Source organism: Rhinoraja longicauda, chromosome 18, assembly GCF_053455715.1.
Source record: "Rhinoraja longicauda isolate Sanriku21f chromosome 18, sRhiLon1.1, whole genome shotgun sequence".
NCBI lineage: Eukaryota > Metazoa > Chordata > Chondrichthyes > Rajiformes > Arhynchobatidae > Rhinoraja > Rhinoraja longicauda.
Genome location: NC_135970.1, coordinates 35,939,954 through 35,964,609, shown reverse-complemented (window position 1 = coordinate 35,964,609; position 24,656 = coordinate 35,939,954). Strand labels below are relative to the sequence as shown.

At 48.9% G+C, this 24,656-nt stretch overlaps 1 protein-coding gene across 1 annotated transcript in view; it reads left to right on the top strand.

Annotated features, from left to right (window-relative positions):
• Window positions 1-24,656, top strand: part of prmt3 (protein arginine methyltransferase 3) — a 142,884-nt gene that overhangs the window by 78,732 nt on the left and 39,496 nt on the right. Inside the window, exons 12-13 of the mRNA XM_078415505.1 lie at window positions 8,310-8,497; window positions 21,983-22,069. Of these exons, the coding sequence (XP_078271631.1) occupies window positions 8,310-8,497; window positions 21,983-22,069 (275 nt within the window). The remainder of the gene's footprint in view (window positions 1-8,309; window positions 8,498-21,982; window positions 22,070-24,656) is intronic.

Sequence of the window (24,656 nt, the reverse complement as noted above, 5' to 3'; positions counted from 1 at the left end):
ACAGCGAATGCAGCGCCGGAGACTCAGGTTCGATCTCGACTACGGGCGCCGTCTGTACGGAGTTTGTACGTTCTCCCCGTGACCTGTGTGGGTTTTCTCCGAGATAAGATAAGATAATTAGGGGAATGGACACATTAGAGGCAGATAACATGTTCTCAATGTTGGGGGAGTCCAGAACAAGGGGCCACAGTTTAAGAATAAGGGGTAGGCCATTTAAAACGGAGATGAGGAAGAACTTTTTCAGTCAGAGGGTGGTGAAGGTGTGGAATTCTCTGCCTCAGAAGGCAGTGGAGGCCAGTTCGTTGGATGCTTTCAAGAGAGAGCTGGATAGAGCTCTTAAGGATAGCGGAGTGAGGGGGTATGGGGAGAAGGCAGGAACGGGGTACTGATTGAGAGTGATCAGCCATGATCGCATTGAATGGCGGTGCTGGCTCGAAGGGCTGAATGGCCTACTCCTGCACCTATTGTCTATTGTCTATTGTTATCTTCGGTTTCCTCCCACACTCCAAAGACGCACAGGTATGTAGGTTAATTGGCTGGGCAAATGTAAGAAAATTGTCCCTAGTGTGTGTAGGATAGTGTTAATATGCGGGGATCGCTGGGCGGCGCGGACCCGGTGGGCCGAAGGGCCTGTTTCCGTGCTGTATCTCTAAATCTAAAAATCTAAAATCTAAAATCTAAAACCCATGCAGGTCACGGGTAGAACGTACAAACTCAGACTGCATCCGTAGTCAGGATCGCTCCCGGGTCTCTGGCGCTGTGAGGCAGCAACTCTACCGCCGCGCCACCGTGCCTACGTCCTGGCAATTTGATATGCACCACGAATAAATTTTCCCCCAGAAATAAAATATACCCCCTTTACCGCGGTTGTGAAGTTGTGGAATCCACTGGCACAGGCGGCTGTGGATGCTGAGGCTTTGGGTATTTTTAAGGCGGAGATTGATTGATTCTTGATTAGTCAGGGCTCCAAAGGTTACGGGGAGAAGGCAGGAGAATGGGGTTGTGGGAATGAAAAATAGATTCAGCCATGATTGAATGGCGGAGCAGGCTCAATGGCCCGAATGGCCCAATTCTGCTCCTATGTCTTATTTTAGATTTAGATTTAGAGATACAGCGCGGAAACAGGCCCTTCGGCCCACCGAGTCCACGCCACCCAGCGATCCCCGCACACTAACACTATCCCACACACACTAGGGACAATTTTTACATTTTACCCAGTCAATTAACCTACATACCTGTACGTCTTTGGTGTGGGAGGAAAACCGAAGATCTCGGAGAAAACCCACGCAGGTCACGGGGAGAATGTACAAGCTCCGTACAGACGGCGCCCGTAGTCAGGATCGAACCTGAGTCTCCGGCGCTGCATTCGCTGTAAGGCAGCAACTCTACCGCTGCGCCACCGTGCCGCCATGTTCCAATGTCTCATCTGAAATACTGTACCTCTGATTGTGCAGCTGTCCTTCAGCGCTGTGTTGCAGAGGCGGCCTCAGTTCCTGAGGTCAAGGTTCTGGAATTAAACTTGCACCATCCCGAGGCAACTGCTGAGCCACAGCAGATACCTGGTGCATTAAAGTGCGGAATGAGGCTGAGCTGATTTTCCACTCTGTTTCCCGCTGCGAACAGTGGACATATTGAATGCCAAAAACTGTGCTGCAAGCAAGAGATAAAAGTGATTTGTGTAAAGATTGGCATCAAATAATATTGTTGTATTGAAGGCCTTTTGCTTTCCTGCTGACAATTCATCCATCAGCTCTTCAACATAACTGTGTGGAAAGTAAAACAACTAACTACTAGCAAACAATATCTAGTGAGGGAAATGTCAGCTTCGTAAGTTGTAGGAGCCAAATTAGGCCATTCAGCCCATCAAGTCTCCTCCGCCCATTCAATGCTGACCGTTCTATCTCTCCCTCACAACCCCATTCTCCTGCCTTCTCCCCGTAACCCCTGACACCTGTACTAATCAAGAATCTTATCAGTCTGCGCCTTAAAAACTAATGGCAGTGGATTCCACAGATTCTTGACACGGGGTGTCAGGGGTTCGGCCCACAGCAGGGGTTGATGAGGCTCGTCATGGTATTTCAATGGTTTAGAGTTCCTTTCATTGTCACATCAGTGCATGGGTCGGGGGAGAAGGCAGGAGAATGGGGTCGGGGAGGGATAGATCAGCCACGATTGAATGACGGAGTAGACAAGATGGGTCGAATGGCCTAATTCTGCTCCGATTGTTTATGAACTCATGACGCATTGTGTTGTCGGGAGAAGATGCTGGTGTAGTTTGTATCCTTGATACCGAGGCCGGTCCCAAGGATGCTTTTGACATATTTCCGCGCTGTCAGCTGTAAGTACACGACTCTTCGGGGAAAATGCCCGGCGCAAGTAAACAGTCTCTCTGAAAAACGACCGTGTTTGGCCTGCAGCCATGGAATTTTTGATTGGAAACTGAAATGGTATCAGTTGAGCGTGTCAATACATCAGTGAAGCTTGGTTTAATTCATGAGCCGGCCTGGCTTGAAGTCGTGGGTTGTGACAAAGCACCACTTCATTTCTATTTCCCCAGGCAATGTTTGATTGGCGGAGACCGCAGCAGTTGTGAGACTGTGCAGCCCTTAGTGTTACGTAGCTGCATTCTCACCTAGTTTCGCACGCAAGAAAACACCATCACACCATGGCTTTCATGCACTTTCCTGAGCGCGTTAGTTGTTACCTACAACATAGAACAACAGCACGGCACAGGAACGGGGCCCTTCGGCCCACAATGTTTGTGCCGAACTTGATGCTCAGTTAAACTGATCTCACCTGCCTGTACATGATCCATACCCCGCCATTCCCTGCACTTCCACGTGCCTATCCAGAAGGCTCTTAAACGCTACTATTGTATCTGCCTCCACCACCACCCCTGGCAGTGCGTTCCAGGTCCCCACTGCTCTCTGTAAAAAAACCTGCCCCGCACATCTCCATTAAACGATCCCCCTTTCAGCCTCCGTATGCACACGATGGGCCGAAAGGCCTATTTCCACGCAGTATCTCAAAACTAAACTAAGCATGGATAGGTTACGTTTCTGGTCGAGAATCGCCTGAAGAAGGGCCTCAACCTGAAACGTCACCTATCCGTGTTCTCCACAGATGCTGCCTGACCCGCTGAGTTACTCCAGCACTCTGTGAAACGTCACCTATCCGTGTTCTCCACAGATGCTGCCTGACCCGCTGAGTTACTCCAGCACTCTGTGAAACGTCACCTATCCATGTTCTCCAGAGATGCTGCCTGACCCACTGAGTTACTCCAGCACTCAGTGAAACGTCACCTATCCGTGTTCTCCACAGATGCTGCCTGACCCGCTGAGTTACTCCAGCACTCTGTGAAACGTCACCTATCCATGTTCTCCAGAGATGCTGCCTGACCCGCTGAGTTACTCCAGCACTCTGTGAAACGTCACCTATCCATGTTCTCCAGAGATGCTGCCTGACCTGCTGAGTTACTCCAGCGCTTTGTGAAACGTCATGTATCCATGTTCTCCAGAGATGCTGCCCGACCCACCGAGTTACTCCAGCACTCTGAGGCTCGGCTTGTGTTCGCTCTCAGTTTCATGGTATGTGTGAAGCTTGAGGAGGGCGCAGGGTGCACCCGACGAAGGGTCTCGCCCCCAGCCGTCGTCGTCACCCGTTCTTTCTGTCCGGAGACGCTGCCTGTCCCGCCGAGCTACTCCAGCACTGTGCCTTCCTCTGGAGCTTGGCGTTTGCTGGTTCTCAGGTTGGCGGTGTTTGTGTGGCCTCAGGAGGCTGCAGGGCACGTCCCGCTTTCCCGGCCGGCCATGCGGGCCGCTGAGGGAATTGCAGCGGCCCTGGGCGGCGAATGGGGACGGACACAGATGCCAAAGTGGCGGAGAGAGCACCCGCTCCCTGTCCAATCAGCACATCGCTAATATGGCCCCAATCATTCGATGATTGCACTAATAAGAAGAGAATGAAGTGCCCAGCCCGTTGCGTTGGGATGTTTAAAAGGACATTGACGATGAGGCAGGGAGGTGCTGGATAATGCCTCGCCTGCTTCCAATGATGGGCCATAATCGTTTTCAATTATAAGCTCCGGTCGTTTACACAGCGACCCCTCATCCGCATCACAGGCACCAGAGAGGCATAAATTCACATTGAATATCCCGCACTTTTTATCAACAAAATCTGAAGCTGATTGGCGGAACAATGACTGCAATACACCTTTTGAGAGCCTATTGCAAACGGCAACCTATTTTGGACTAGATTTCTTTTGTGTACTGTCATCTTTGACATGAGCGCATTTTGTTCTACATGCTGAAGGACTTTTCTTTTTAAAGCACAGCTGTTTTGTACAGACTGGTCTCTTCAATGCAATTCTAAGAGAGTAACGCACACTGCTGGAGAAAGCTGCCTTTCAGATGAGACTTTAAATCGAGCTATGTGTTTCAAGCCTCTTCTGTCCGTACCTCCTTATCTCAAGCCTATCATCTCTGGCCTTTTGTCCAACCATCTGCCTATCAACCCCCCACCCCCCCATCACCTGTATCCACCTATCACTCATCAGTCTGAAGAAGGGTCTCGACCCGAAACGTCACCCGTTCCTTCTCTCCCGAGATGCTGCCTGACCTGCTGAGTTACTCCAGTATTCTGTGAATAAATACCTTCGATTTGTACCAGCATCTGCAGTTATTTTCTTATATCACTCATCAGACCTTATCCCACCCCCCACCTCTCTTCCAGCTATCTCTCCTCCCCCCTCTCCCCCCTAGAATCAGTCTGAAGAAAGACCCCGACCCAAAATGAATGAATGAATGAATAAGTTTATTGGCCAAGTATGTGCATATACAAGGAATGTGCCTTGGTGCTCCGCTCCCAAATGACAACACAAACATACAGTTAACTATTAAGAATAAAGCATAACCACATCAAAACAATAAGGATACAACATTACGGTCTAAACACGTGGGTGAAAATAAACCAGAGCAAAAAAGAGACTCCAGACTTTGGTTATTGAGTAGAGCTACCACTCGTGGAAAAAATGTCACCTGTTCATGTTCTCCAGAGATGTTGCCTCAATTACTCCATTACACCGAGTCTTTTTTTTGTAAACCCAGCATCTGCAGTTCCTCGTGTCTCCAATTTCGATGGTCTTGGGTATTCACAACTAAAAATTTACAGCATTAGCTTGAAGGAGAGCAGAACATTTAGGTTTTTCAGTTTAGAGATACAGCGCAGAAACAGGCCCCTCGGCCCACCGAGCCCGCGCCGACCAGCGATCCCCGCACACTAACACTGTCCTACACATCCAAGAGACAACTTGCATTTATACCAAGCTAATTAACCTACAAACCTGTAGGTCTTTGGACTGTGAGAGGAAACCCATGCAGATCACCTGGGAGAACGTACAAACTCCATACAGACGGCACCAGTAGTCAGGATCAAACCCGGGTCTCTGGCGTTGTGAGGCAGCAACTCTACCGCTGCACCACTGTTCACAAGTAAAACCTCACTGCTGTAGTTTGAAGGTGAGGAGAACGTTATTCTGCACTAATTTGGAGGAAGCAGAGTTGTGAGAGTCAGTCAGAGAGTTGTGAATCTGTGGAATTCTCTGCCTCAGAAGGCAGTGGAGGCCAATTCTCTGAATGCATTCAAGAGAGAGCTAGATAGAGCTCTTAAGGACAGCGGAGTCAGGGGGCACGGGGAGAAGGCAGGAACGGGGTACTGATTGAGAATGATCAGCCGTGATCACATTGAATGGCGGTGCTGGCTCGAAGGGCCGAATGGCCTCCTCCTGCACCTATTGTCTATTGAAGCTAGATGATTATCTTATAACAACAAGGTACTGCAGATACAAAAGACATACAACATGATGGAGTAACGCAGCAGGACAGGAAGTTACTCCAGAATCTTTGGATGTGTAGGAAGGAACCGCAGATGCTGGTTTAAACCGAAGACAAACACATCAAGCTGGAGTAACTCAGCGGGACAGGCAGCATCTGGAGAGAAGGAATGGGTGACGTTTCGCGTCGAGACCCTTCTCTCTGAAGAAGGGTCTTGCCCAGAAACGTCACCCATTCCTTCTCTCCAGAGACGCTGCCTGTCCCGCTGAGTTACTCCAGCTTGATGTGTCCATCTTCGGATGATTATCTTCTTTGGCTGGTCCAGCATTTATTCTCCAGCGATCATCTCCGCAAAAAATTGCAGCAAATTGTGGACGCAGTCACACATCACTCAAACCGACCTCCCTTCCATCTACTCCATTTATACCTCACGTTGCCTCGGCAAGGCCAGCAGCATAATCGAGGACCAGTCGCTTGCTGGCCACTCCCTCTTGAAAAAATCATTCACGCTTTCATTTCCTCCCGCCTAGACAACTGCAACTCCCTATACACTGGGATCAGCCAATCTTCCCTGTCCCGCCTGCAACTGGTCCAAAACGCCGCAGCGAGACTCCTGACGGGTACCCGTAAAAGGGACCACATCACCCCGATTCTGGCCTCTCTCCACTGGCTCCCTGTACGGTACAGAATCAACTTCAAGCTCCTCCTATTCACATATAAACCCTAAATGGACATTCCCCACCCTACATCAAAAATCTTCTAACCCACCTCTCTAACTCTAGGTCCCTCAGGTCGGCCGACTTGGGGCTACTCACTATCCCGCGGTCTAGGCTTAAGCTCAGGGGTGACCGCGCTTTTGCGGTTGCAGCTCCTAGACTGTGGAACAGCATCCCTCTCCCCATCAGAACTGCCACCTCCATCGACTCCTTTAAGTCCAGGCTCAAAACCTATTTCTACTCCCTAGCGTTTGAGGCTCATTGAGGAGGCGCTGTGAACTGTTTTGTTTGTGCTGTTATGTTTGCGTGCTACTGTATGTTTCATTTTTTCCTTAGTACCTGAACTGATGTACAGCACTTTGGTCAACGTGGGTTGTTTTTAAATGTGCTATACAAATAAAATTGACTTGACTTGACTTGACTTGACTCTTCTCCCCTCTCCCATCGGGCAAGAGGTACAGCAGAGTGAAAACGCGCAACTCCAGATTCAGGGACAGTTTCTTCTCAGCTTTTGTCAGGCAACTGAACCACCCTGTCACAACTAGAGAGCACTGCTGAACTACTACCTACCTCATTGGAGACCCTCGGACTATCTTTGATCAGACTTTACTATCTTTGCCTTACACCAAACGTTATTCCCTTATCATGTACTGTAAATGGATCGACTGTAATCATGTATTGGTCTTTCTGCTGACCGGTTAGCACGCAACAAAAGCTTTGCACTGTACCTCGGTGCAGTGACAATAAAGAAAGGAAATATGTGTGATCATTGCTAAGAGTTTGCTATTTACAGATTGGCTGGTTTAAATCTAACCTGACAATTTGGCTGAGAGCTGATCTCTATAGATATTTATAAAATCATGAGAGGCAGGGATAAGGTGGATTATCACAGATGTTTACCCAGAGCAGTCTAAAACTGGAGGGTAGGAACAAGGAACTGCAGATGCCGGTTTACAAACAAGTGTACAAAGTGCTGGAGTAACATCAGAGGGTCAGGCAGCATCCTTGGAGAACATAGAAAGGTGACATTTAGTTCGTACTTTAGTTTATTGCACTGGATGGAGTGGATGTGGAGAGGATGTTTCCACTAGTGGGAGAGTCTTGCACCATAAGGCCATAACCTCTGAATAAAAGGACGTACCTTTAGTTAGGAGATGAGGAGGAATTTCTTCAGTCAGAAGGTGGTGAATCTGTGGAATTCATTGCCACAGATGGCTGTGGAGGCTGTCCATGGATATTTTGTAAGGCCGAGACTCACATATTGATTAGGACTCGTGTCTGGGGTTATTGGGAGAAGGCAGGAGAATGAGGTTGAGAGGGAAAGATAGATCAGCCATGATTGAATGGCGGAGAAGTCTTGATGTGCCGAATGGCCTAATTCTGCTACAAGAACTTATGATCGCACAAGCTATCTTTTCACCCAAACCCGGTGGCGCGGTGGCGCAGCGGTAGAGCGACTGCCTTACAGCGCCAGAGAACCAGGTTCGATCCCGACTACAGGCGCCGTCTGTACGGAGTTTGTACGTTCTTCCCGTGACCTGCGTGGGTTTTCTCCGAGATCTTCGGTTTCCTCCCACACTCCAAAGACGTGCAGGTTGGTAGGTTAGTCTTGTACACAAGTAAAATTGTCCCTAGTGTGTGTGGATTAGTGTTAATGTGCGGGGAATCGCTGGTCGGCAACAACTCGGTGGGCCGAATGGCCTGTTTCCACGCGGTATCTCTAAACTAAACTCAAAGTTATGCCCTTGATGATTTCTTTCAGTGTACCCCGATATCTGCACCATCAGCCTCGTCGCGGTGGGGGACCGGAAGAAACACGAGGAGCGGGTCGCTTTCTGGGACGACGTGTACGGCTTCAAGATGTCCTGCATGAAGAAGGTGGTTCTCCCAGAGGCCGTGGTGGAAGTTCTCAATCCTGACACCCTCATTTCGGAGTGCTGTGTTATCAAGGTACGTGTTATCTTCCAGCTTTAGACTTTACTCCATCTACACCTCACGCTGCCTCGGCAAGGCCAGCAGCACAATCAAGGACCGGTCTCACCTCGCCCGGTCACTCCCTCTTCTCCCCTCTCCCATCGGGCAAGAGGTACAGAAGTGTGAAAACGCACACCTCCAGATTCAGGGACTGCTTTTTCCCAGCTGTTATCAGGCATCTGAACCATCCTAGTACCAATTAGAGAGTGGTCCTGAACTACGGCACGGTGGCGTAGCAGTAGAGTTGCTGCCTTACAGCGAATGCAGCGCCGTCTGTACGGAGCCGTCTGTACGGAGTTTGTACGTTCTCCCCGTGACCTGCGTGGGTTTTCTCCGAGATCTTTGGTTTCCTCCCACACTCCAAAGACGTACAGGTTTGTAGGTTAATTGACTGGGTAAATGTAAAAATTGTCCCTAGTGTGTGTAGGATAGTGTTAATGTGCGGGGATCGCTGGGCGGCGTGGACCCGGTGGGCCGAAGGGCCTGTTTCTGCGCTGTATCTCTAAATCTAAAAAAAATCTACTATCTATCTCATTGGAGCCCCTCGGACTATCTTTAATCGGACTTCACTGGACTTTACCTTGCACTAAACGTTATTCCCTTTATCATGTAAATGGCTCGATTGTAATCATGTATTGTCTTTCTGGTGACTGGTTAGCACGCAACAAAAGCTTTTCACTGTACCTCGGTACACGTGACAATAAACTAAACTACTACTACTTGAGATACAGCATGGAAACAAGCCCTGTGGACCACTGAGTCCGCACCGATCACAGCGTACACTAGTACTACACCTACACACGAGGGACAATTTGCAATTTTACCGAAGCCAATTAACCTACAGACATGTACGTCTTTGGAGTGTGGGAGGAAACCGGAGATCCCAGAGAAAACCCACGCGGGTCACGGGGAGAACGTACAAACTCCGTACAGACAGCACCCGTAGTCAGGATCGAACCCGGGTCTCTGGTGATGTGAGGCAGCAACTCTACCGCTGCGCCACCTCTTTTCACCTTGTGACTTTTCATCTTGAATGATCCTCCCCACATCCACTCTTTCCAGGCCTTTCACTGTTCGGTAAGTTTCAATGAGGTCCCCACGCTCATCCTTCTAAACTCCAGCGAGTACAGGCCCAGTGCGGTCAAATGCTCTTCGTACGTTTATTGTGAAAGTAGGAATTGTTAGTGTTGAGTGAGTGAAGTCGTGCTGGAACGCTGTGCTTCAACTGAAGCGGGCCAGAGTTCATGTTATTTTGTGTGGTGAGATGATCTGCCACCTTTCAGTGTGGTTTGCTGCACGGCTGATAACAGAAATACTGTTGAATAAACACTTTTCTACACATTCATCTCTGAAGTATAAAAATGGAAATTGATTCATGCTTACCACAGCATTATTCAGCGTTGAAGCCATTTGAGATTACAGCCAAATACATTTGGGGAATACTGTGGTGCTGTATTTAGTTTCGTTTTAGTTTAGGGGTACAGCGCCTAAACAGGCCCTTCGGCCCACCGAGTCCGCGCCGACCAGCGATCCCCGCACATTAACACTATCCTACACACACCAGCCATGCTTTTACATTTGCACCGAGCCAATTAACCTACAACCCCCAACGTCTTTGGAGTGTGGGAGGAGATCGAAGATCTCGGAAAAATCCTACGCAGGTCACGGGGAGAAGGTACAAACTCCGTACAGGCAGCACCCGCAGTCAGGTTCGAGATAGATAGACTCTTGATTATTAAAGAGTGTCACGGGCTATGGGGAGAAGGCAGGAGAATGGGGTTCAGAGGCAGAGATAGATCTGCCAGGATTGAGAGGCGGAGTAGACTAAATGGGCTGAATGGCCTAATTCTGCTCCTTTCACTAATGAACCCGGGTCTTTGGCGCTTTAAGGCAGCAACTCTACCGCTGCGCCACCGTGAAAAAAAAGATTGCGTCGATGGGGGCCTTTTAATATGGCCATGGTCTGAACAAGGGTCTGGCTCAGAAACGTCACCTATTCTTTTTCTCCAGAGATGCAGCCTGACCCGCTGAGTTACTCCAGCATTTTGTATCAGCCTTCATTATATTATTTCACTTTCAGATTTTGCTGTAAAATTCGCCTTGATAAAGGAGATTCAAAAAGGATATTCACGGCGGTCCCCCCCCCCCTCACACTGGGTCCCCATTGTCTCCCCCCCCCCACACTGGGTCCCCATTGTCTCCCCCCCCCCACACTGGGTCCCCATTGCCTTCCCCCCCCCACACTGGGTCCCCATTGCCTTCCCTCCCCACACACTGGGTCCCCATTGTCTCCCCCCCCCCCCACACTGGGTCCCCATTGTCTCCCCCCCCCACAGTGGGTCCCCATTGCCTTCCCCTTCCCCCCCCCCCACACCAGGTCCCCATTGTCTCCCCCCCCCCACACTGGGTCCCCATTGCCTCCCCCCCCCCCCCCCACACCAGGTCCCCATTGTCTTCCCCCCCCCCCCCACACTGGGTCCCCATTGTCTTCCCCTCCCCCCCCACACTGGGTCCCCATTGTCTACCCCTCCACCCCCCCCCCCCCCCCACACCGGGTCTCCATTGTCTTCCCCTTCCCCTCCCCACCGGGTCCCCATTGTCTTCCCCTCCCCCCCCCCACACCGGGTCCCCATTCCCCCCCCCCCACACTGGGTCCCCATTGTCTTCCCCCCCCCCCACACCGGATCCCCATTGTCTTCCCCCCCCCTCACGCTCATCGACCGCGAGGCCCCACCGCCACTGAGGCTCCCGTTGCCGATGAGGCTCCCGCTGCCGCCGCCAAGGCTCCTTCGGCCCAGACAGGCCTCGCGCCCGGCTTCACCACAGTCCCCTGGGTGGCCTGTGGGGCGAGTCGGGCCTACCTGGACGGGCTCCGGTCTTCGGTCGTCGCTCTGGTCGACGGCGAGGCGGTTGCTCGGTGGGTGGACCGGGCCGGCGCGGCTCCCCAAGATACTCCCGCCGCACGCCCGGCTCCCCGGGACACTCCCATCTATTCCCCTCATTAATTTATACACCTGTAGTTCAGTTCAGTTGAGTTTATTGTCACGTGTACCGAGGTACAGCGAAAAGCTTTTTGTCGCGTGCTAACCAGTCAGCGGAAAGACAATACATGATCACAATCAATCCATTTACAGTGTACGGATACGATAAGGGAATAACGTTTGGTGCAAGGTAAAGCCAACAAGTCAATCAAGGATAGTCCGAGGGTTATCAAAGAGGTTGATAGTAGTTCAGCACTGCTCTCTGGGTGTGGTAGGATGGTTCAGTGGCCTGATAACAGCTGGGAAGAAGCTGTCCCCGAATCTGGAGGTGTGCGTTTTCACACTTCTATACCTTTTGCTTGATAGGAGAGGGGAGAAGAGGGAGTGGCCAGGGTGCGACTCATCCTTGATTATGCTGCTGGCCTTACCGAGGCAGCGTGAGGTATAAATGGAGTCAATGGAAGGGAGGTTGGTTTGTGCGATGGTCTGTGCTGCGTCCACACCTCATCCTCCTGCGCTCCAAGGAATAAAGTCCTAGCCTGCTGAACCTCCTCTCCCGATTGCTCAGACCCTCAAATTCTTGCTATTGAGGGCGTGCAGTGTAGGTTTACTAGGTTAATTCCCGGAATGGCGGGACTGTCATATGTTGAAAGACTGGAGCGACTAGGCTTGTATACACTGGAATTTAGAAGGATGAGAGGAGATCTTATCGAAACGTATAAGATTATTAAGGGGTTGGACACGTTAGAGGCAGGAAACATGTTCCCAATGTTGGGGGAGTCCAGAACAAGGGGCCACAGTTTAAGAATAAGGGGTAGGCCATTTAGAACTGAGATGAGGGAAAACTTTTTCAGTCGGAGAGTTGTGAATCTGTGGAATTCTCTGCCTCAGAAGGCAGTGTAGGCCAATTCTCTGAATGCATTCAAGAGAGAGCTAGATAGAGCTCTTAAGGATAGCGGAGTCAGGGGGTATGGGGAGAAGGCAGGAACGGGGTACTGATTGAGAATGATCAGCCATGATCACATTGAATGGCGGTGCTGGCTCGAAGGGCCGATTGGCCTCCTCCTGCACCTATTGTCTATTGTCTACTGTCTAAATCCTGGCGACATCCTCCTAAATCCTCTCTGCATTCTTTCCAGCCTTACAACATGCTTCCTATAGCAGGGTGACAAAACAGAAACACCTTGTTATTCGTTAGTTTATAATCAAACATACAACTAAATAAAGTTGAAAACACCGGCTAGGTTAGAAACAGAAACATAGACAATAGGTGCAGGAGTAGGCCATTCGGCCCTTCGAGCCAGCACCGCCATTCAATGTGATCATGGCTGGTCATACAAAATCAGTACCCCGTTCCTGCTTTCTCCCCTTATCCCTTGATTCCGTTAGCCCTAAAAGCTAAATCTAACTTTCTCTTGAAATCAAGTTTTGACACCAGTTATGAAAATCAGATAGTTTCTAAGTATTCATTGCGAGAAACAAGAGTGGGGGAGAAATATAGGGATAGGTATCGGGTTGGTTCATGATAGAGTCATAGAGTGATACAGTGTGGAAACGGGCTCTTCGGCCCAACTCGCCCACACCGGCCAACATGTCCCAGCTACACTAGTCCCACCTACCTGCATCTGGCCCATAACCCTCCAAACCCGTCCTATCCATGTACCTGTCTAACTGCTTCTTAAATGTTGGGATAATCCCAGCCTCAACTACCTCCTCTGGCAGCTTGTTCCATACACCCACCACCTTTTGTGTGAAAAAGTTACCCTCCAAGGGAATTCCCTCCAAGTGGGATGAGTGAATCTGATTACCAAACGATTCACTTGTGTCCTTGATTGCGTTATTTTTGGTCTTTAACTATGAGGAGGCGGCAATTAAATTGAGTATTTGGTGTACAGGATGAAGGGTGTAGAAATAGGCCATTTTGCCCATCTCGCCAATGCTGTACCTTTGAAAGAAACAAATCCATTTTCTTTTTTGTGCGTTTTCGGAGCAGAATTAGGCCATTCAGCCCACCAAGTCTATGGATTCCTATTAAATCTTTTCCCCTTCACCTTAAACCTATGTCCTCTGGTCCTTGATTCACCTACTCTGGGCAAGAGACTCTGTGCATCTACCCGATCTATTCCTCTCATGATTTTATAACACCTCTATAAGATCACCCCTCATCCTCCTGCGCTCCAAGGAATAGAGACCCAGCCTACTCAACCCCTCCCGGTGGCTCCGACCCTCTAGCCCCTGGCAACATCCCAGTAAATCTTCTTTGTCCCCTTTCCAGCTTGACAGCATCTTTCACGGTGCCCTGAACTGAACACAATTACATATGCTATTTCACACTCTAGCACACACATACACATTTAATGGACAGCGGTCTTATAATGGAAGATTCATCAGCCACTGAGTTTAAGATGAGGCACTTCTGCGCAGTAACTTGCTCGTGAGTACATGCTGTTTGTATTCCTAGCAAGTGCACAGTCCTCTAAGCAACCGGAAAATAAAAGCATATATATTATTAGCTTGCATTTGCTCAATACGATCATTTTTATCAAGACACGGATCCTCTGTAAATGCTGTTTAAGGAGCTGAATGGTGCAGATTAATGTCGAACCTTTCCCCATCACTGTTGTGAAAAGCACCCATCCATACAGAGGGCCTTGAGGGACTGTTTTGCAGTTCTATGGAATCTAATTTCATTAGGTTAAACATCAAATGAAGGCAATTAGAGAAAGAAAAAACGTGATTCTCATTTAATATGTAAATAAAATGAATCTAAGCTAAGATTAGTTGTCGTTTTTTTTTTGGAGGCAAGCTGTGTGAGTGAATCTGATTACCAAACGATTCATTTGTGTGCCTGATTGCGTTATTTTTGGTCTTTAACTATGAGGAGGCTGCAATTAAATTGAGTATTTGGTGTACAGGATGAAGGGTGTAGAAATAGGCCGTTCTGCCCATCTCGCCAATGATGTACCTTTGAAAGAAACAAATCCATTTTCTTTTTCGTACGTTTTCGGAGCAGGATTAGGCCATTCAGCCCACCAAGTCTACACCGCAATTCAATACTACTTACGTAGTATAACTTCATAGAATATCTGTGGTTTAGTTTTGTAGGCAAATAACTGCAGATGCTGGTACAAATCGAAGGTATCACAAAACGCTGGAGTAACCCAGCGGGTCGGGCAGCATCTCTGGAGAGAAGGAATGGGTGACGTTTCGGGTCGAGACCCTTCTTCAGACTTAGTTTATTATTGTGACGTGTACCGAGGTACAGTGAAAAGCTTTTTTGTTGCTTGCTATCCAGTCAGCGGAACGACTAAGAAGGGTCTCAACCCAAAACCTCACCCATTCCCTCTCTCCAGAGATGCTGCCTGTCCCGCCGAGTTACTCCAGCATTTTGTGCCTGCTAGTGGAAAGACTACATGATTACAATCAAGCCGCCCACAGTGTACAGATACAGGATAAAGGGGATCGTGTTTAGTCCAAGGTAAAGTCCGATTAGAGGTCGACACTTTAAGATCTGAGAGGAGATGACAAAGAGCACAGTTAGATTAAGAAATGCTGCTGTAGGAGTAGAGGTTTAAAAGTGTGGAGCGATTGTAATGAGTCAGTGCAGATCCACTTCTGGGACCAGCACACAGAGAGTAGCCTGGCTTGGGCGCCATCTTGTTTTTTCATGGGAGCACTTTGAAGGGTCTCGACCCGAAACGTCACCCATTCCTTTTCTCCCGAGATGCTGCCTGACCTGCTGAGTTACTCCAGCATTTTGTGCATAAATCGATTTTTACCAGCATCTGCAGTTATTTTCTTATACTACTTTGTTCCACTGTGTGGCTGCCGGGATTTTATTGAGCTTCTTGTGACTCTTGTTCTTAGTCGTTGGAATACAATGTGGAGGATCTTCCTTGCACCATTCTGTAGGCTTTGCCGGTATGCTGGACATTGGGCTCTCCGAGCCTGCCTACACCTTGCACCTCGCTGGAAGAAATAGCGTGGTCCCTGGGCAGCCGACAGAAAGTTTGCCCCAAAGATAGGCACAGAGTGCTTGGAGCAACTCAGCAGGTCAAGCAGCATCTCTGGAGCAGCATCATGGTTGGGTGATGTTTCGGGTCAGGACCCTTGTTCAGGCTGATTGTGGGGAGTGGGGAAGGGGGAGACTGGAAGCAAGAAGGCCAAGACAAATCCGGGCTGGCAACAGATCACCTCAGATAGCAAGGTTCCCTGATAGTCCGAGGGATACAAATTCATAGGTTTATAAACCTATAAACCTCTCCAGCATTGGTCCATTGGGTTCATAGGTTCATAAGTGAAAGGAGAAGAATTAGGCCATTCGGCCCATCAAGTCTACTTCCCCCATTCAATGATGGCTGTTCTATCTCTCCCTCCTAACCCCATTCTCCTGCCTTCTCCCCATAACCCCTGACACCCGTACCAATCAAGGATCTATCTACCTCTGCCTTAAATATATCCACTGACTTGGCCTCCAGAGCCTTCTGTGGCAATGAGTTCCACAGATTCACCACCTTTGGGCTCGGCTAGCAACTTACAACAGACCTTTAGTCGTGGAAAGGGTGCAAGGGGAGTAAGAGGGCGGGAAGGGGGAGGGGAATGTTCGGAGAAGTTCACTAAAATCAGAGAATAGGTGAATTCTCTGATTTTAGTGAACTTCTCCGTATCGCTGGGTTGCAAGTCTATCTTTGGTATAAACCAACATTTGCAGTTCCTTTTGATTCCATTAAAATTTGCCCCAAAGGTATAGCAAAACCTCTTTGGTTTTGTAATAAGTCTGCCTCGGCTTATTAAATCAAGGAACTTATCGTTCTGCGCTGCGCTCTGTCCGCATTGACCAAACTGATCTCCCGGTGGCCGAGCACTTCAACTCCCCCTCCCATTCCCAGTCTGACCTTTCTGTCATGGGCCTCCTCCAGTGCCATAGCGAGGCCCACCGGAAATTGGAGGAACAGCACCTCATATTTCGCCTGGGCAGTTTGCAGCCCAGTGGTATGAACATTGACTTCTCCAACTTTAGATAGTTCCTCTGTCCCTCTCTTCCCCTCCTCCTTCCCAGATCTCCCTCTATCTTCCTGTCTCCACCTATATCCTTCCTTTGTCCCGCCCCCCTGATATCAGTCTGAGGAAGGGTCTCGACCCGAAACGTTATCCATTCCTTCTCTCCCGAGATGCTGCCTGACCTGCTGAGTTACTCCAGCATTTTGTGAATAAATACCTTCGATTTGTACCAGTATCTGCAGTTATCTTCTTATACCTATCGTAGCCGCTGCAAGGATATAAGTGCATCAGTTCACAGCGTTCTCCCTTCCTCCAAGCTTTATAACATTGCTCCTTTTTGTTCATGTCGGAGCACCTCGTTGTTTTTTTCCACAAGAAAGATCAATACAAGTTCTGCACCGATCTCTGGAACAATCAGTGACTAAGAGCCATTATTTTAAGAGTTTGCACTTGATCATCCGGCAGTTGTTGTGATATCTTCCGTCTGTAGCCATCCTGAATTGTGAGTTGTTTAGTTTTGTTTTTTTTTAGTTTTAGTTCAGAGATACAGTGCAGAAACAGGCCCTCCAGCGCCGACCAGCGATCTCCGCACACTTACACTGTCCTACGCACAATGGGAGAATTTGTAATTTTACCAAAGCCAATTAACCTACAAAACTGCACGTCTTTGGAGTGTGGGAGGAAACCGGAGCACCCGGAGAAAACCCCACGCGGTCATGGGGAGAACGTACAAACTCCGTACAGACAGCGCCCGTAGTCAGGATCGAACCCGGGTCTCTGGCGCTGTGAGGCAGCAACTCTACAACTGCGCCCTGTGTGCCAACCCGTGTTGCACAGGAATTAATTTTACGTACAGCAGAAATCATCTTATTGTTCCTACTGTATCATGGAATCGTAGCATTACAGATGCCATTTATCCATTGAGTCCCTGCTAGCAACCTATAACGCTCTCTAGATAGTTCCATTATCTTTTCAGTTTAGTTTAGAGATACAGCGCGGAAACAGGCCCTTTGGCTCGCCGAGTCCGCGCCAACCAGCGATCCCCGCACACAAACATCATCCTACACACACTAGGGACAATTTTTAAAACATTTATACCAAGCCAATTAACCTACAGACCTGTACATCTTTGGAGTGTGCGAAGAAACTGAAGTTCTCGGAGAAAACCCAAGCAGGTCACGGGGAGAACGTGCAAACTCCGTACAGACAGCACTCAGAGTCAGGATCGAACCCGGGTCTCTGGCGCTGTAAGGCAGCAACTTTACCGCTGCGCCACCGTTGCGCCCATCTTCAGCACTTACTCCAAGAAAGTTAATTTCCTCACATGCTTGTTCATTTTTTTTTTTTAATCGCCTCCCCTGTCATTATCCATGGAACTACAAGTTCTGTAATAAAAAATATCGTGTTTTAAAAAATATTTCCTCTCTCCTCTCTGCTTATTTTCCCTTATGCTTTCTTACAGTGCATCTGTGGAAGTTTGTCAGTCACAGGGATACATGCAGAACTTACTCAGGCTCCTGAGCTCCACTGAGCCGGGGCAGCATCTGTGGAGGGAATTGGCAGACGATGTTTCAGGTCGGGACCAAAAACGCTGCCTGTCCGCACCCTCTCCAGGCGCTGCCTGACCCACTGAGTTTCTCCAGCACTTTGGCATTTGCTCCAGATTCCAGCATCTGCCCTTTTCTGTGCCTCAGTTCCATTGCAGTCACCAGAATAAGTGGACAGAGGATAGCGTACTGCCCACTTCCTCGAAAGCACTGAGCATACCTAATTGGAGATGAACTTCTAAGCACATAAAGAAGGTATTTATTCACAAAATGCTGGAGTAACTCAGCAGGTCAGGCAGCATCTCAGGAGAGAAGGAATGGGTGACGTTTCGGGTCGAGACCCTTCTTCAGACTGATGTCAGTGGGGCGGGACAAAGGAAGGATCTAAGTGGAGACAGGAAGATAGAGGGAGATCTGGGAAGGAGGAGGGGAAGAGAGGGACAGAGGAACTATCTAAAGTTGGAGAAGTCGATGTGTATACCACTGGGCTGCAAGCTGCCCAAGCAAAATATGAGGTGCTGTTCTTCCAATTTCCAGTGGGCCTCACTATGGCACTGGAGGAGGCCCATGGCAGAAAGGTCAGACTGGGAATGGGAGGGGGAGTTGAAGTGCTCGGCCACCGGGAGATCAGTTTGGCCAAAGCGGACCGAGCGCAGGTGTTGAGCGAAGTGATCGGCGAGCCTGCTCTTGGTTTTGCCGATGTAAATAAGTTGACCTCTAGAGCAGCGGATGCAATAGATGAGGTTGGAGGAGGTGCAGGTGAACCTCTGTCTCACCTGGAAAGACTGTTTGGGTCCTTGGATGGAGTTGAGGGGGGAGGTAAAGGGACAGGTGTTGCATCTCGTGCGGTTGCAGGGGAAAGTGCCCGGGGTTGGGGTGGTTTGGGTAGGAAGGGACGAGTGGACCAGGGAGTTACGGAGGGAACGGTCTCTGCGGAATGCAGAGAGGGGAGGGGATGGGAAGATATGGCCAGTGGTGGGGTCCCGTTGTAGGTGACAGAACATCGACTTCTCCAACTTTAGATAGTTCCTCTGTCCCTCTCTTCCCCTCCTCCTTCCCAGATCTCCCTCTATCTTCCTGTCTCCACCAATATCCTTCCTTTGTCCCGCCCCCCTGACATCAGTCTGAAGAAGGGTCTCGACCCGAAACGTCACCCATTCCTTCTCTCCTGAGATGCTGCCTGACCTGCTGAGTTATTCCAGCATTTTGTGAATGAATACCTTCGATTTGTACCAGCATCTGCAGTTATTTTCTTATACTATCTAAGCACATAAATATTATCGCCAAGTTCGAGTAAATTATTGTATCATGGGTGCTGGGTGTATGGAACGAGGTAGTTGAGGCAGGCACTATAACAGTATTTAAAAGTCACTTGGAAAGGTACATGACCCGCCGTGTTACTCCAGCACTTCATGCCCTTTTTTTGTAAACCAGCATCTGCAGTTCCTAGTATCTCTTAAGGTTTAGAATGGTACGGGCCAAACGCAGGTAAATGGGACTAGCTTATGTGCAGACCAATTATCTGAGGTCTTCACAAAAATCTTCAACCTGTCCCTTTTAAAATCCACCATCCCTCCCTGCCTGAAGTCCGCCATAATCATCCCACTGCCGAAAAAGTCTGTCATCAGCGGTCTTAACGACTACCGTCCGGTAGCACTCACACCGGTCATCACAAAGTGCTTCGAGAGACTGGTCCTGCAGCACATCAAAGCCAGCCTCCCACCCACCTTCGACCCACACCAGTTTGCCTACAGAGCAAATAGGTCTACAGGGGATGCCATCGACACTGCTCTTCACACTGCACTGACCCACCTTGAACACCAGGGGAGCTATGTGAGGATGCTCTTCCTCGACTTCAGCTCTGCCTTTAACACGGTCATCCCGAGCAGACTGGTCACCAAACTTTCTGACCTTGGATTTTCCCAAACCATCTGCCAATGGATCAAGGACTTTCTGACCAACCGCCCCCAGACCGTCAAAATAGGCCCTCACCTCTCCTCCACCATTACACTGAGCACCGGCTCACCACAGGGCTGTGTGTTGAGCCCCATCCTTTACTCCCTCTACACTCACGACTGCGCCCCCACCCATCCCACCAACACCATCATCAAGTTCGCGGATGACACGACTGTGGTTGGACTCATCTCAGAAGGAGATGAGACAGCCTATAGGGATGAAATCCAAAGGCTGGCAGCATGGTGTTCAGTGAACAATCTGGTCCTGAACTCCTCCAAAACAAAGGAACTTATAATTGACTTTAGAAAAACCAGTGGAGATTACGACCCACTCTACATCAATGGGGTCTGTGTGGAAAGGGTACCAGCTTTCAGGTTCCTGGGTACGCACATCGCAGAGGATCTTACCTGGTCTACCAACACCATCACCACAGTAAAGAAGGCACAGCAGAGACTCCACTTCCTGAGGATCCTCAGGAAAACCAACCTGCAGGAGAAGCTCATGTTGTCCTTCTATCGCTGCTCCATCGAGAGTGTGCTGGCATACTGTATAACCACATGGTATGCCAGCTGCTCAGAAAAGGACAGGAAGGCCCTTCAGAGGGTCATCACGACGGCCCAGAAGATCATCGGCTGCTCACTGCCCTCCCTGGAGCACCTGTTCAGCCTACGCTGCCTCAGTAGAGCAGGCAAAATAATAAAAGATCCATCCCACCCCGGCCACCGTCTGTTTGTTCATCTGCCCTCTGGTCGACGTTTCAGGTCGATCAAATCCCGAACAAACAGACTTAAAAACAGTTTTTACCCCAGGGCCATACGAGAACTGAACACTACCTTTGCACTAGGCAACACCGTTAAAAAATCTTGTACTTAATATAATTGTATTTAATTGTATTTATGTATTTATTTGTTTTTGCATTTATTGCATATATGTTTGTACGCACCGTCAGGATTGGCTATTTTTTAATTTCGTTGTACTCGTTGCAATGACAATAAATGAATATTATTATTATTATTATTATTATTATGGGGCATTTGGGTCGGCATGCTCGAAGGGTCTGTTTCATTCTGTATGACTCAATGACTATTTATGTATTAGTTCTTTATTCCCTCACCCAGGATGTTGCTATTTTATGGTAGGCAATACTAACTTACATTGAACAGATGGCTCCTTGGATACAGTGCATTGAAATGCTGTTTAAGCAGTTTTTGGAAGATGATTTTCTACATCTGAATGCAATTTGCATTCTGTGTGAAAATTGGATGTACTTAGCGTATTGCGGCACATCGTGTTCAGTTTTTAGTTTAGTTTAGCAATGCAGCTTGGAAACGGGCCCTTCTGCCCACCGAGTCCACGCCGACCATCGATCACCCATTCACACTAGTTCTACGTTATCCCACATTCCCTCCCCCCCCACTTCCCCCACACACTGGGGGTAATTTTAACAGAAGCCAATTCACCTACAAACCCGCACGAATATGGAAGGAAAACCGGAGCACCCGGAGGAAACCCACGCGGTCACAGGGAGAACTTGCACACTCCGCAGTGGGGCGGCACGTTGGCGTGGCAGTAGAGTTGCTGCTTTACAGTGCCCAAAAGACCAGGGTTCGATCCTGACTAAGGGTGCTGTCTGTACGGAGTTTGCATGTTCTCCCTGTGACCACGTGGGTTTTCTCTGGGCGCTCCAGCCTCCTCACACCTTCCAAGGACGTAGGTTATTTGGTTTCTGTCCCTGGTGCGTAGGATAGGGTATGGGTGATCGTTGGCGGGCATGGACCCGGTGGGCCGAAGGGCCTGTTTCCACGCTGTGTCTTCCAACTAAACTAAACTAAACACACAGACAGCACCCAAGGCCAGGCTCGAACCTGGGTCTCCAGGGCTGTGGCAGCGATTCGAGCACTGTATCGCTTGTTTGTTCTGTGTTCCTGGTGCATTATCAAACAATTTTCTGAATATTTGTGTTTTTTAAATTTCAGACCATAGACTGCAATACTGTCGGAATGTCAGATCTGGATTTCTCCTCTGAGTATTCACTGAAGATCACCAAAGACCAAGAGTGTGTGGTGAGTTGATAATCTCTAACTGAGACAGGGCGACACGGTGGCGCAGCGGTAGAGTTGCTGCCTTACAGCGAATGCAGCGCCGGAGACCCGGGTTCGATCCCGACTACGGGTGCTGTCTGTACGGAGTTTGTACGTTCTCCCCATGACCAGAGTGGGTTTTCTCCGAGATCTACGGTTTCCTCCCACACGCCAAAGACGTACAGCTATGTAGGTTAATTGGCTTGGTAAATGTAAAAATTGTCCATAGTGGGTATAGGATAGTGTTAATGTGTGGGGATCGCTGGTCGGTGCAGACCCGGTGGGCCGAAAAGGGCCTGTTTCCGCGCTGTATCTCTGAACTAAACTAAACTAAACATATCTGACTAAGAGAAGCAAGCCCATGAATGAATAATTAAGTGATTTGATTTAAATGAAAACGACTATAGGATAATCTATAGCCAGGGTGCTGGGTGTATGGAACGAACTGCCAGAGGAGATAGTTGAGGCAGAGACTATCCCAACATTTAAGAAAGGGACATGGATAGGACAGGTTTGGAGGGATATGGACCAAACGTGGGCAGGTGAGACTAGTGTAGACGGCATATGTTGGCCGGCGTGGGCAAGTTGGGCCGAAGGGCCTGTTTCCACACTGAATCACTCTATGACTCTCTATCTTATAGCTGTAGGATAACCTATAAAATAACCTAAGGACCAAGCACAGCCGTTAGAGCCACTGCCTCACAGCGCCAGAGACCCAGGTTCAATCCTGACCTCGGGTGCTGTCTGCCTGTGGAGTTTGCCTGTTCCATTTTGCATATTATATATTTTTCATTTTTTAATTTCATTTTTCTCCTTTTTCTTTCTCGTGTATTATATTGTTTAGTGGACTGCGTTTACATATTCTGTTGTGCTACTGCAAGTAGAATTCCAATGTTCTATTTGACAATACAACACTCTCGATTCTTGACCGCGTGGGTTTCCTCCGGGTGCTCCGGTTTCCTCCCACATCCCAAAGACGTGCGAGTTAATTGGCCGCTGTAAATTGTCCCGAGTGTGTAGGGGGGGAGGAGTGGATGCAAAAAATCAGTCTCACATGGAACTAGTGTAGATGTTCACAAAATGCTGGAGTAACTCAGCAGGTCAGGCAGCATCTCGGGAGAGAAGGAATGGGTGACGTTTCGGGTCGAGACCCTTCTTCAGACTGATGTCAGGGGGGGCGGGACAAAGGAAGGATATAGGTGGAGACAGGAAGACAGTGGGAGATCTGGGAAGGGGGAGGGGAAGAGAGGGACAGAGGAACTATCTAAAGTTGGAGAAGTCAATGTTCATACCGCTGGGTTGCAAGCTGCCCAGGCGAAATATGAGGTGCTGTTCCTGCAATTTCCGGTGGGCCTCACTATGGCACTGGAGGAGGCCCATGACAGAAAGGTCAGACTGGGAGTGGGAGGGGGAGTTGAAGTGCTCAGCCACCGGGAGATCAAGTTGTCTCAGCCACCGGGAATTCGGTGTAGATGGGTGATCGATGGTCGGTGTGGACTCGGTGGACCGAGGGGCCTGTTTCCGCGCTTTATCTCTGAAACGAAAACTGAACTTGGCACATGGGATCATTGAGTTTCAAGGTCAAGTCAATTTGTGAATTGCATTGTGATGACTGTGCACAAGGTGCCACATGGAGGGGGTATATGGGGAGAGGAAAGGCAAACTTGTCCCCAATAAACATATGTGAGTTTGTGGATGTACACATCCATGTTTGTTGCATGACATTCTGCACATATGTGTTTCAGAAATGAACTGCAGATGCTGGTTCACACCAAAGATAGACGCAAAATGCTGGAGTAACTCAGCGGGACAGGCTGCATCTCTGGGGAGAAGGAATGGATGACGTTTCTGGTCGAGACCCTTCTGACTCTGAAGAAGGGTCTCGACCCGAAAGGTCACCCATTCCTTCCCTCCAGAGATGCCGCCTGTCCCGCTGAGTTACTCCAGCGTTTGGCGTCTATTGACATGCGTGTGATTGTCCCTTCAAAAGCTGACAAATTTAAATTGCAAGTAAACGCTAGATCAGGTTGTGAATCAGGCTGCAACAATAGTTTTTCACCTCTTTTTACATTCTGCAGTTACTTTAACTATTTCCTTATTAGTTAGTGCAAGGCCCCATCTGTGATAGCAAAATGTACTTGATGATTAAGGCTGGTGCATAATGTACTTATTATGAAGTATGTTACAGATTGTTCCCTTTTTAATTTGTCATAATTTCTGGCATTTAGATTTAAATAAGACTAGTTAATCCTCACCGTGGATTTATCTCTTCTAATTAATCCACCTGAAAGTTTATCTTTGAATTTTTAATCATAGAAATAAATTTCATGATTCGTGACTCATATATTCATAATTGAAGAATACACTGGGTCGGTGCACAGAGTCTCTTGCCAAGACAATAGACAATAGACAATAGGTGCAGGAGTAGGCCATTCGGCCCTTCGAGCCAGCACCACCATTCAATGTGATCATGGCTGATCATTCTCAATCAGTACCCCGTTCCTGCCTTCTCCCCATACCCCCTGACTCCGCTATCCTTAAGAGCTCTATCTAGCTCTCTCTTGAATGC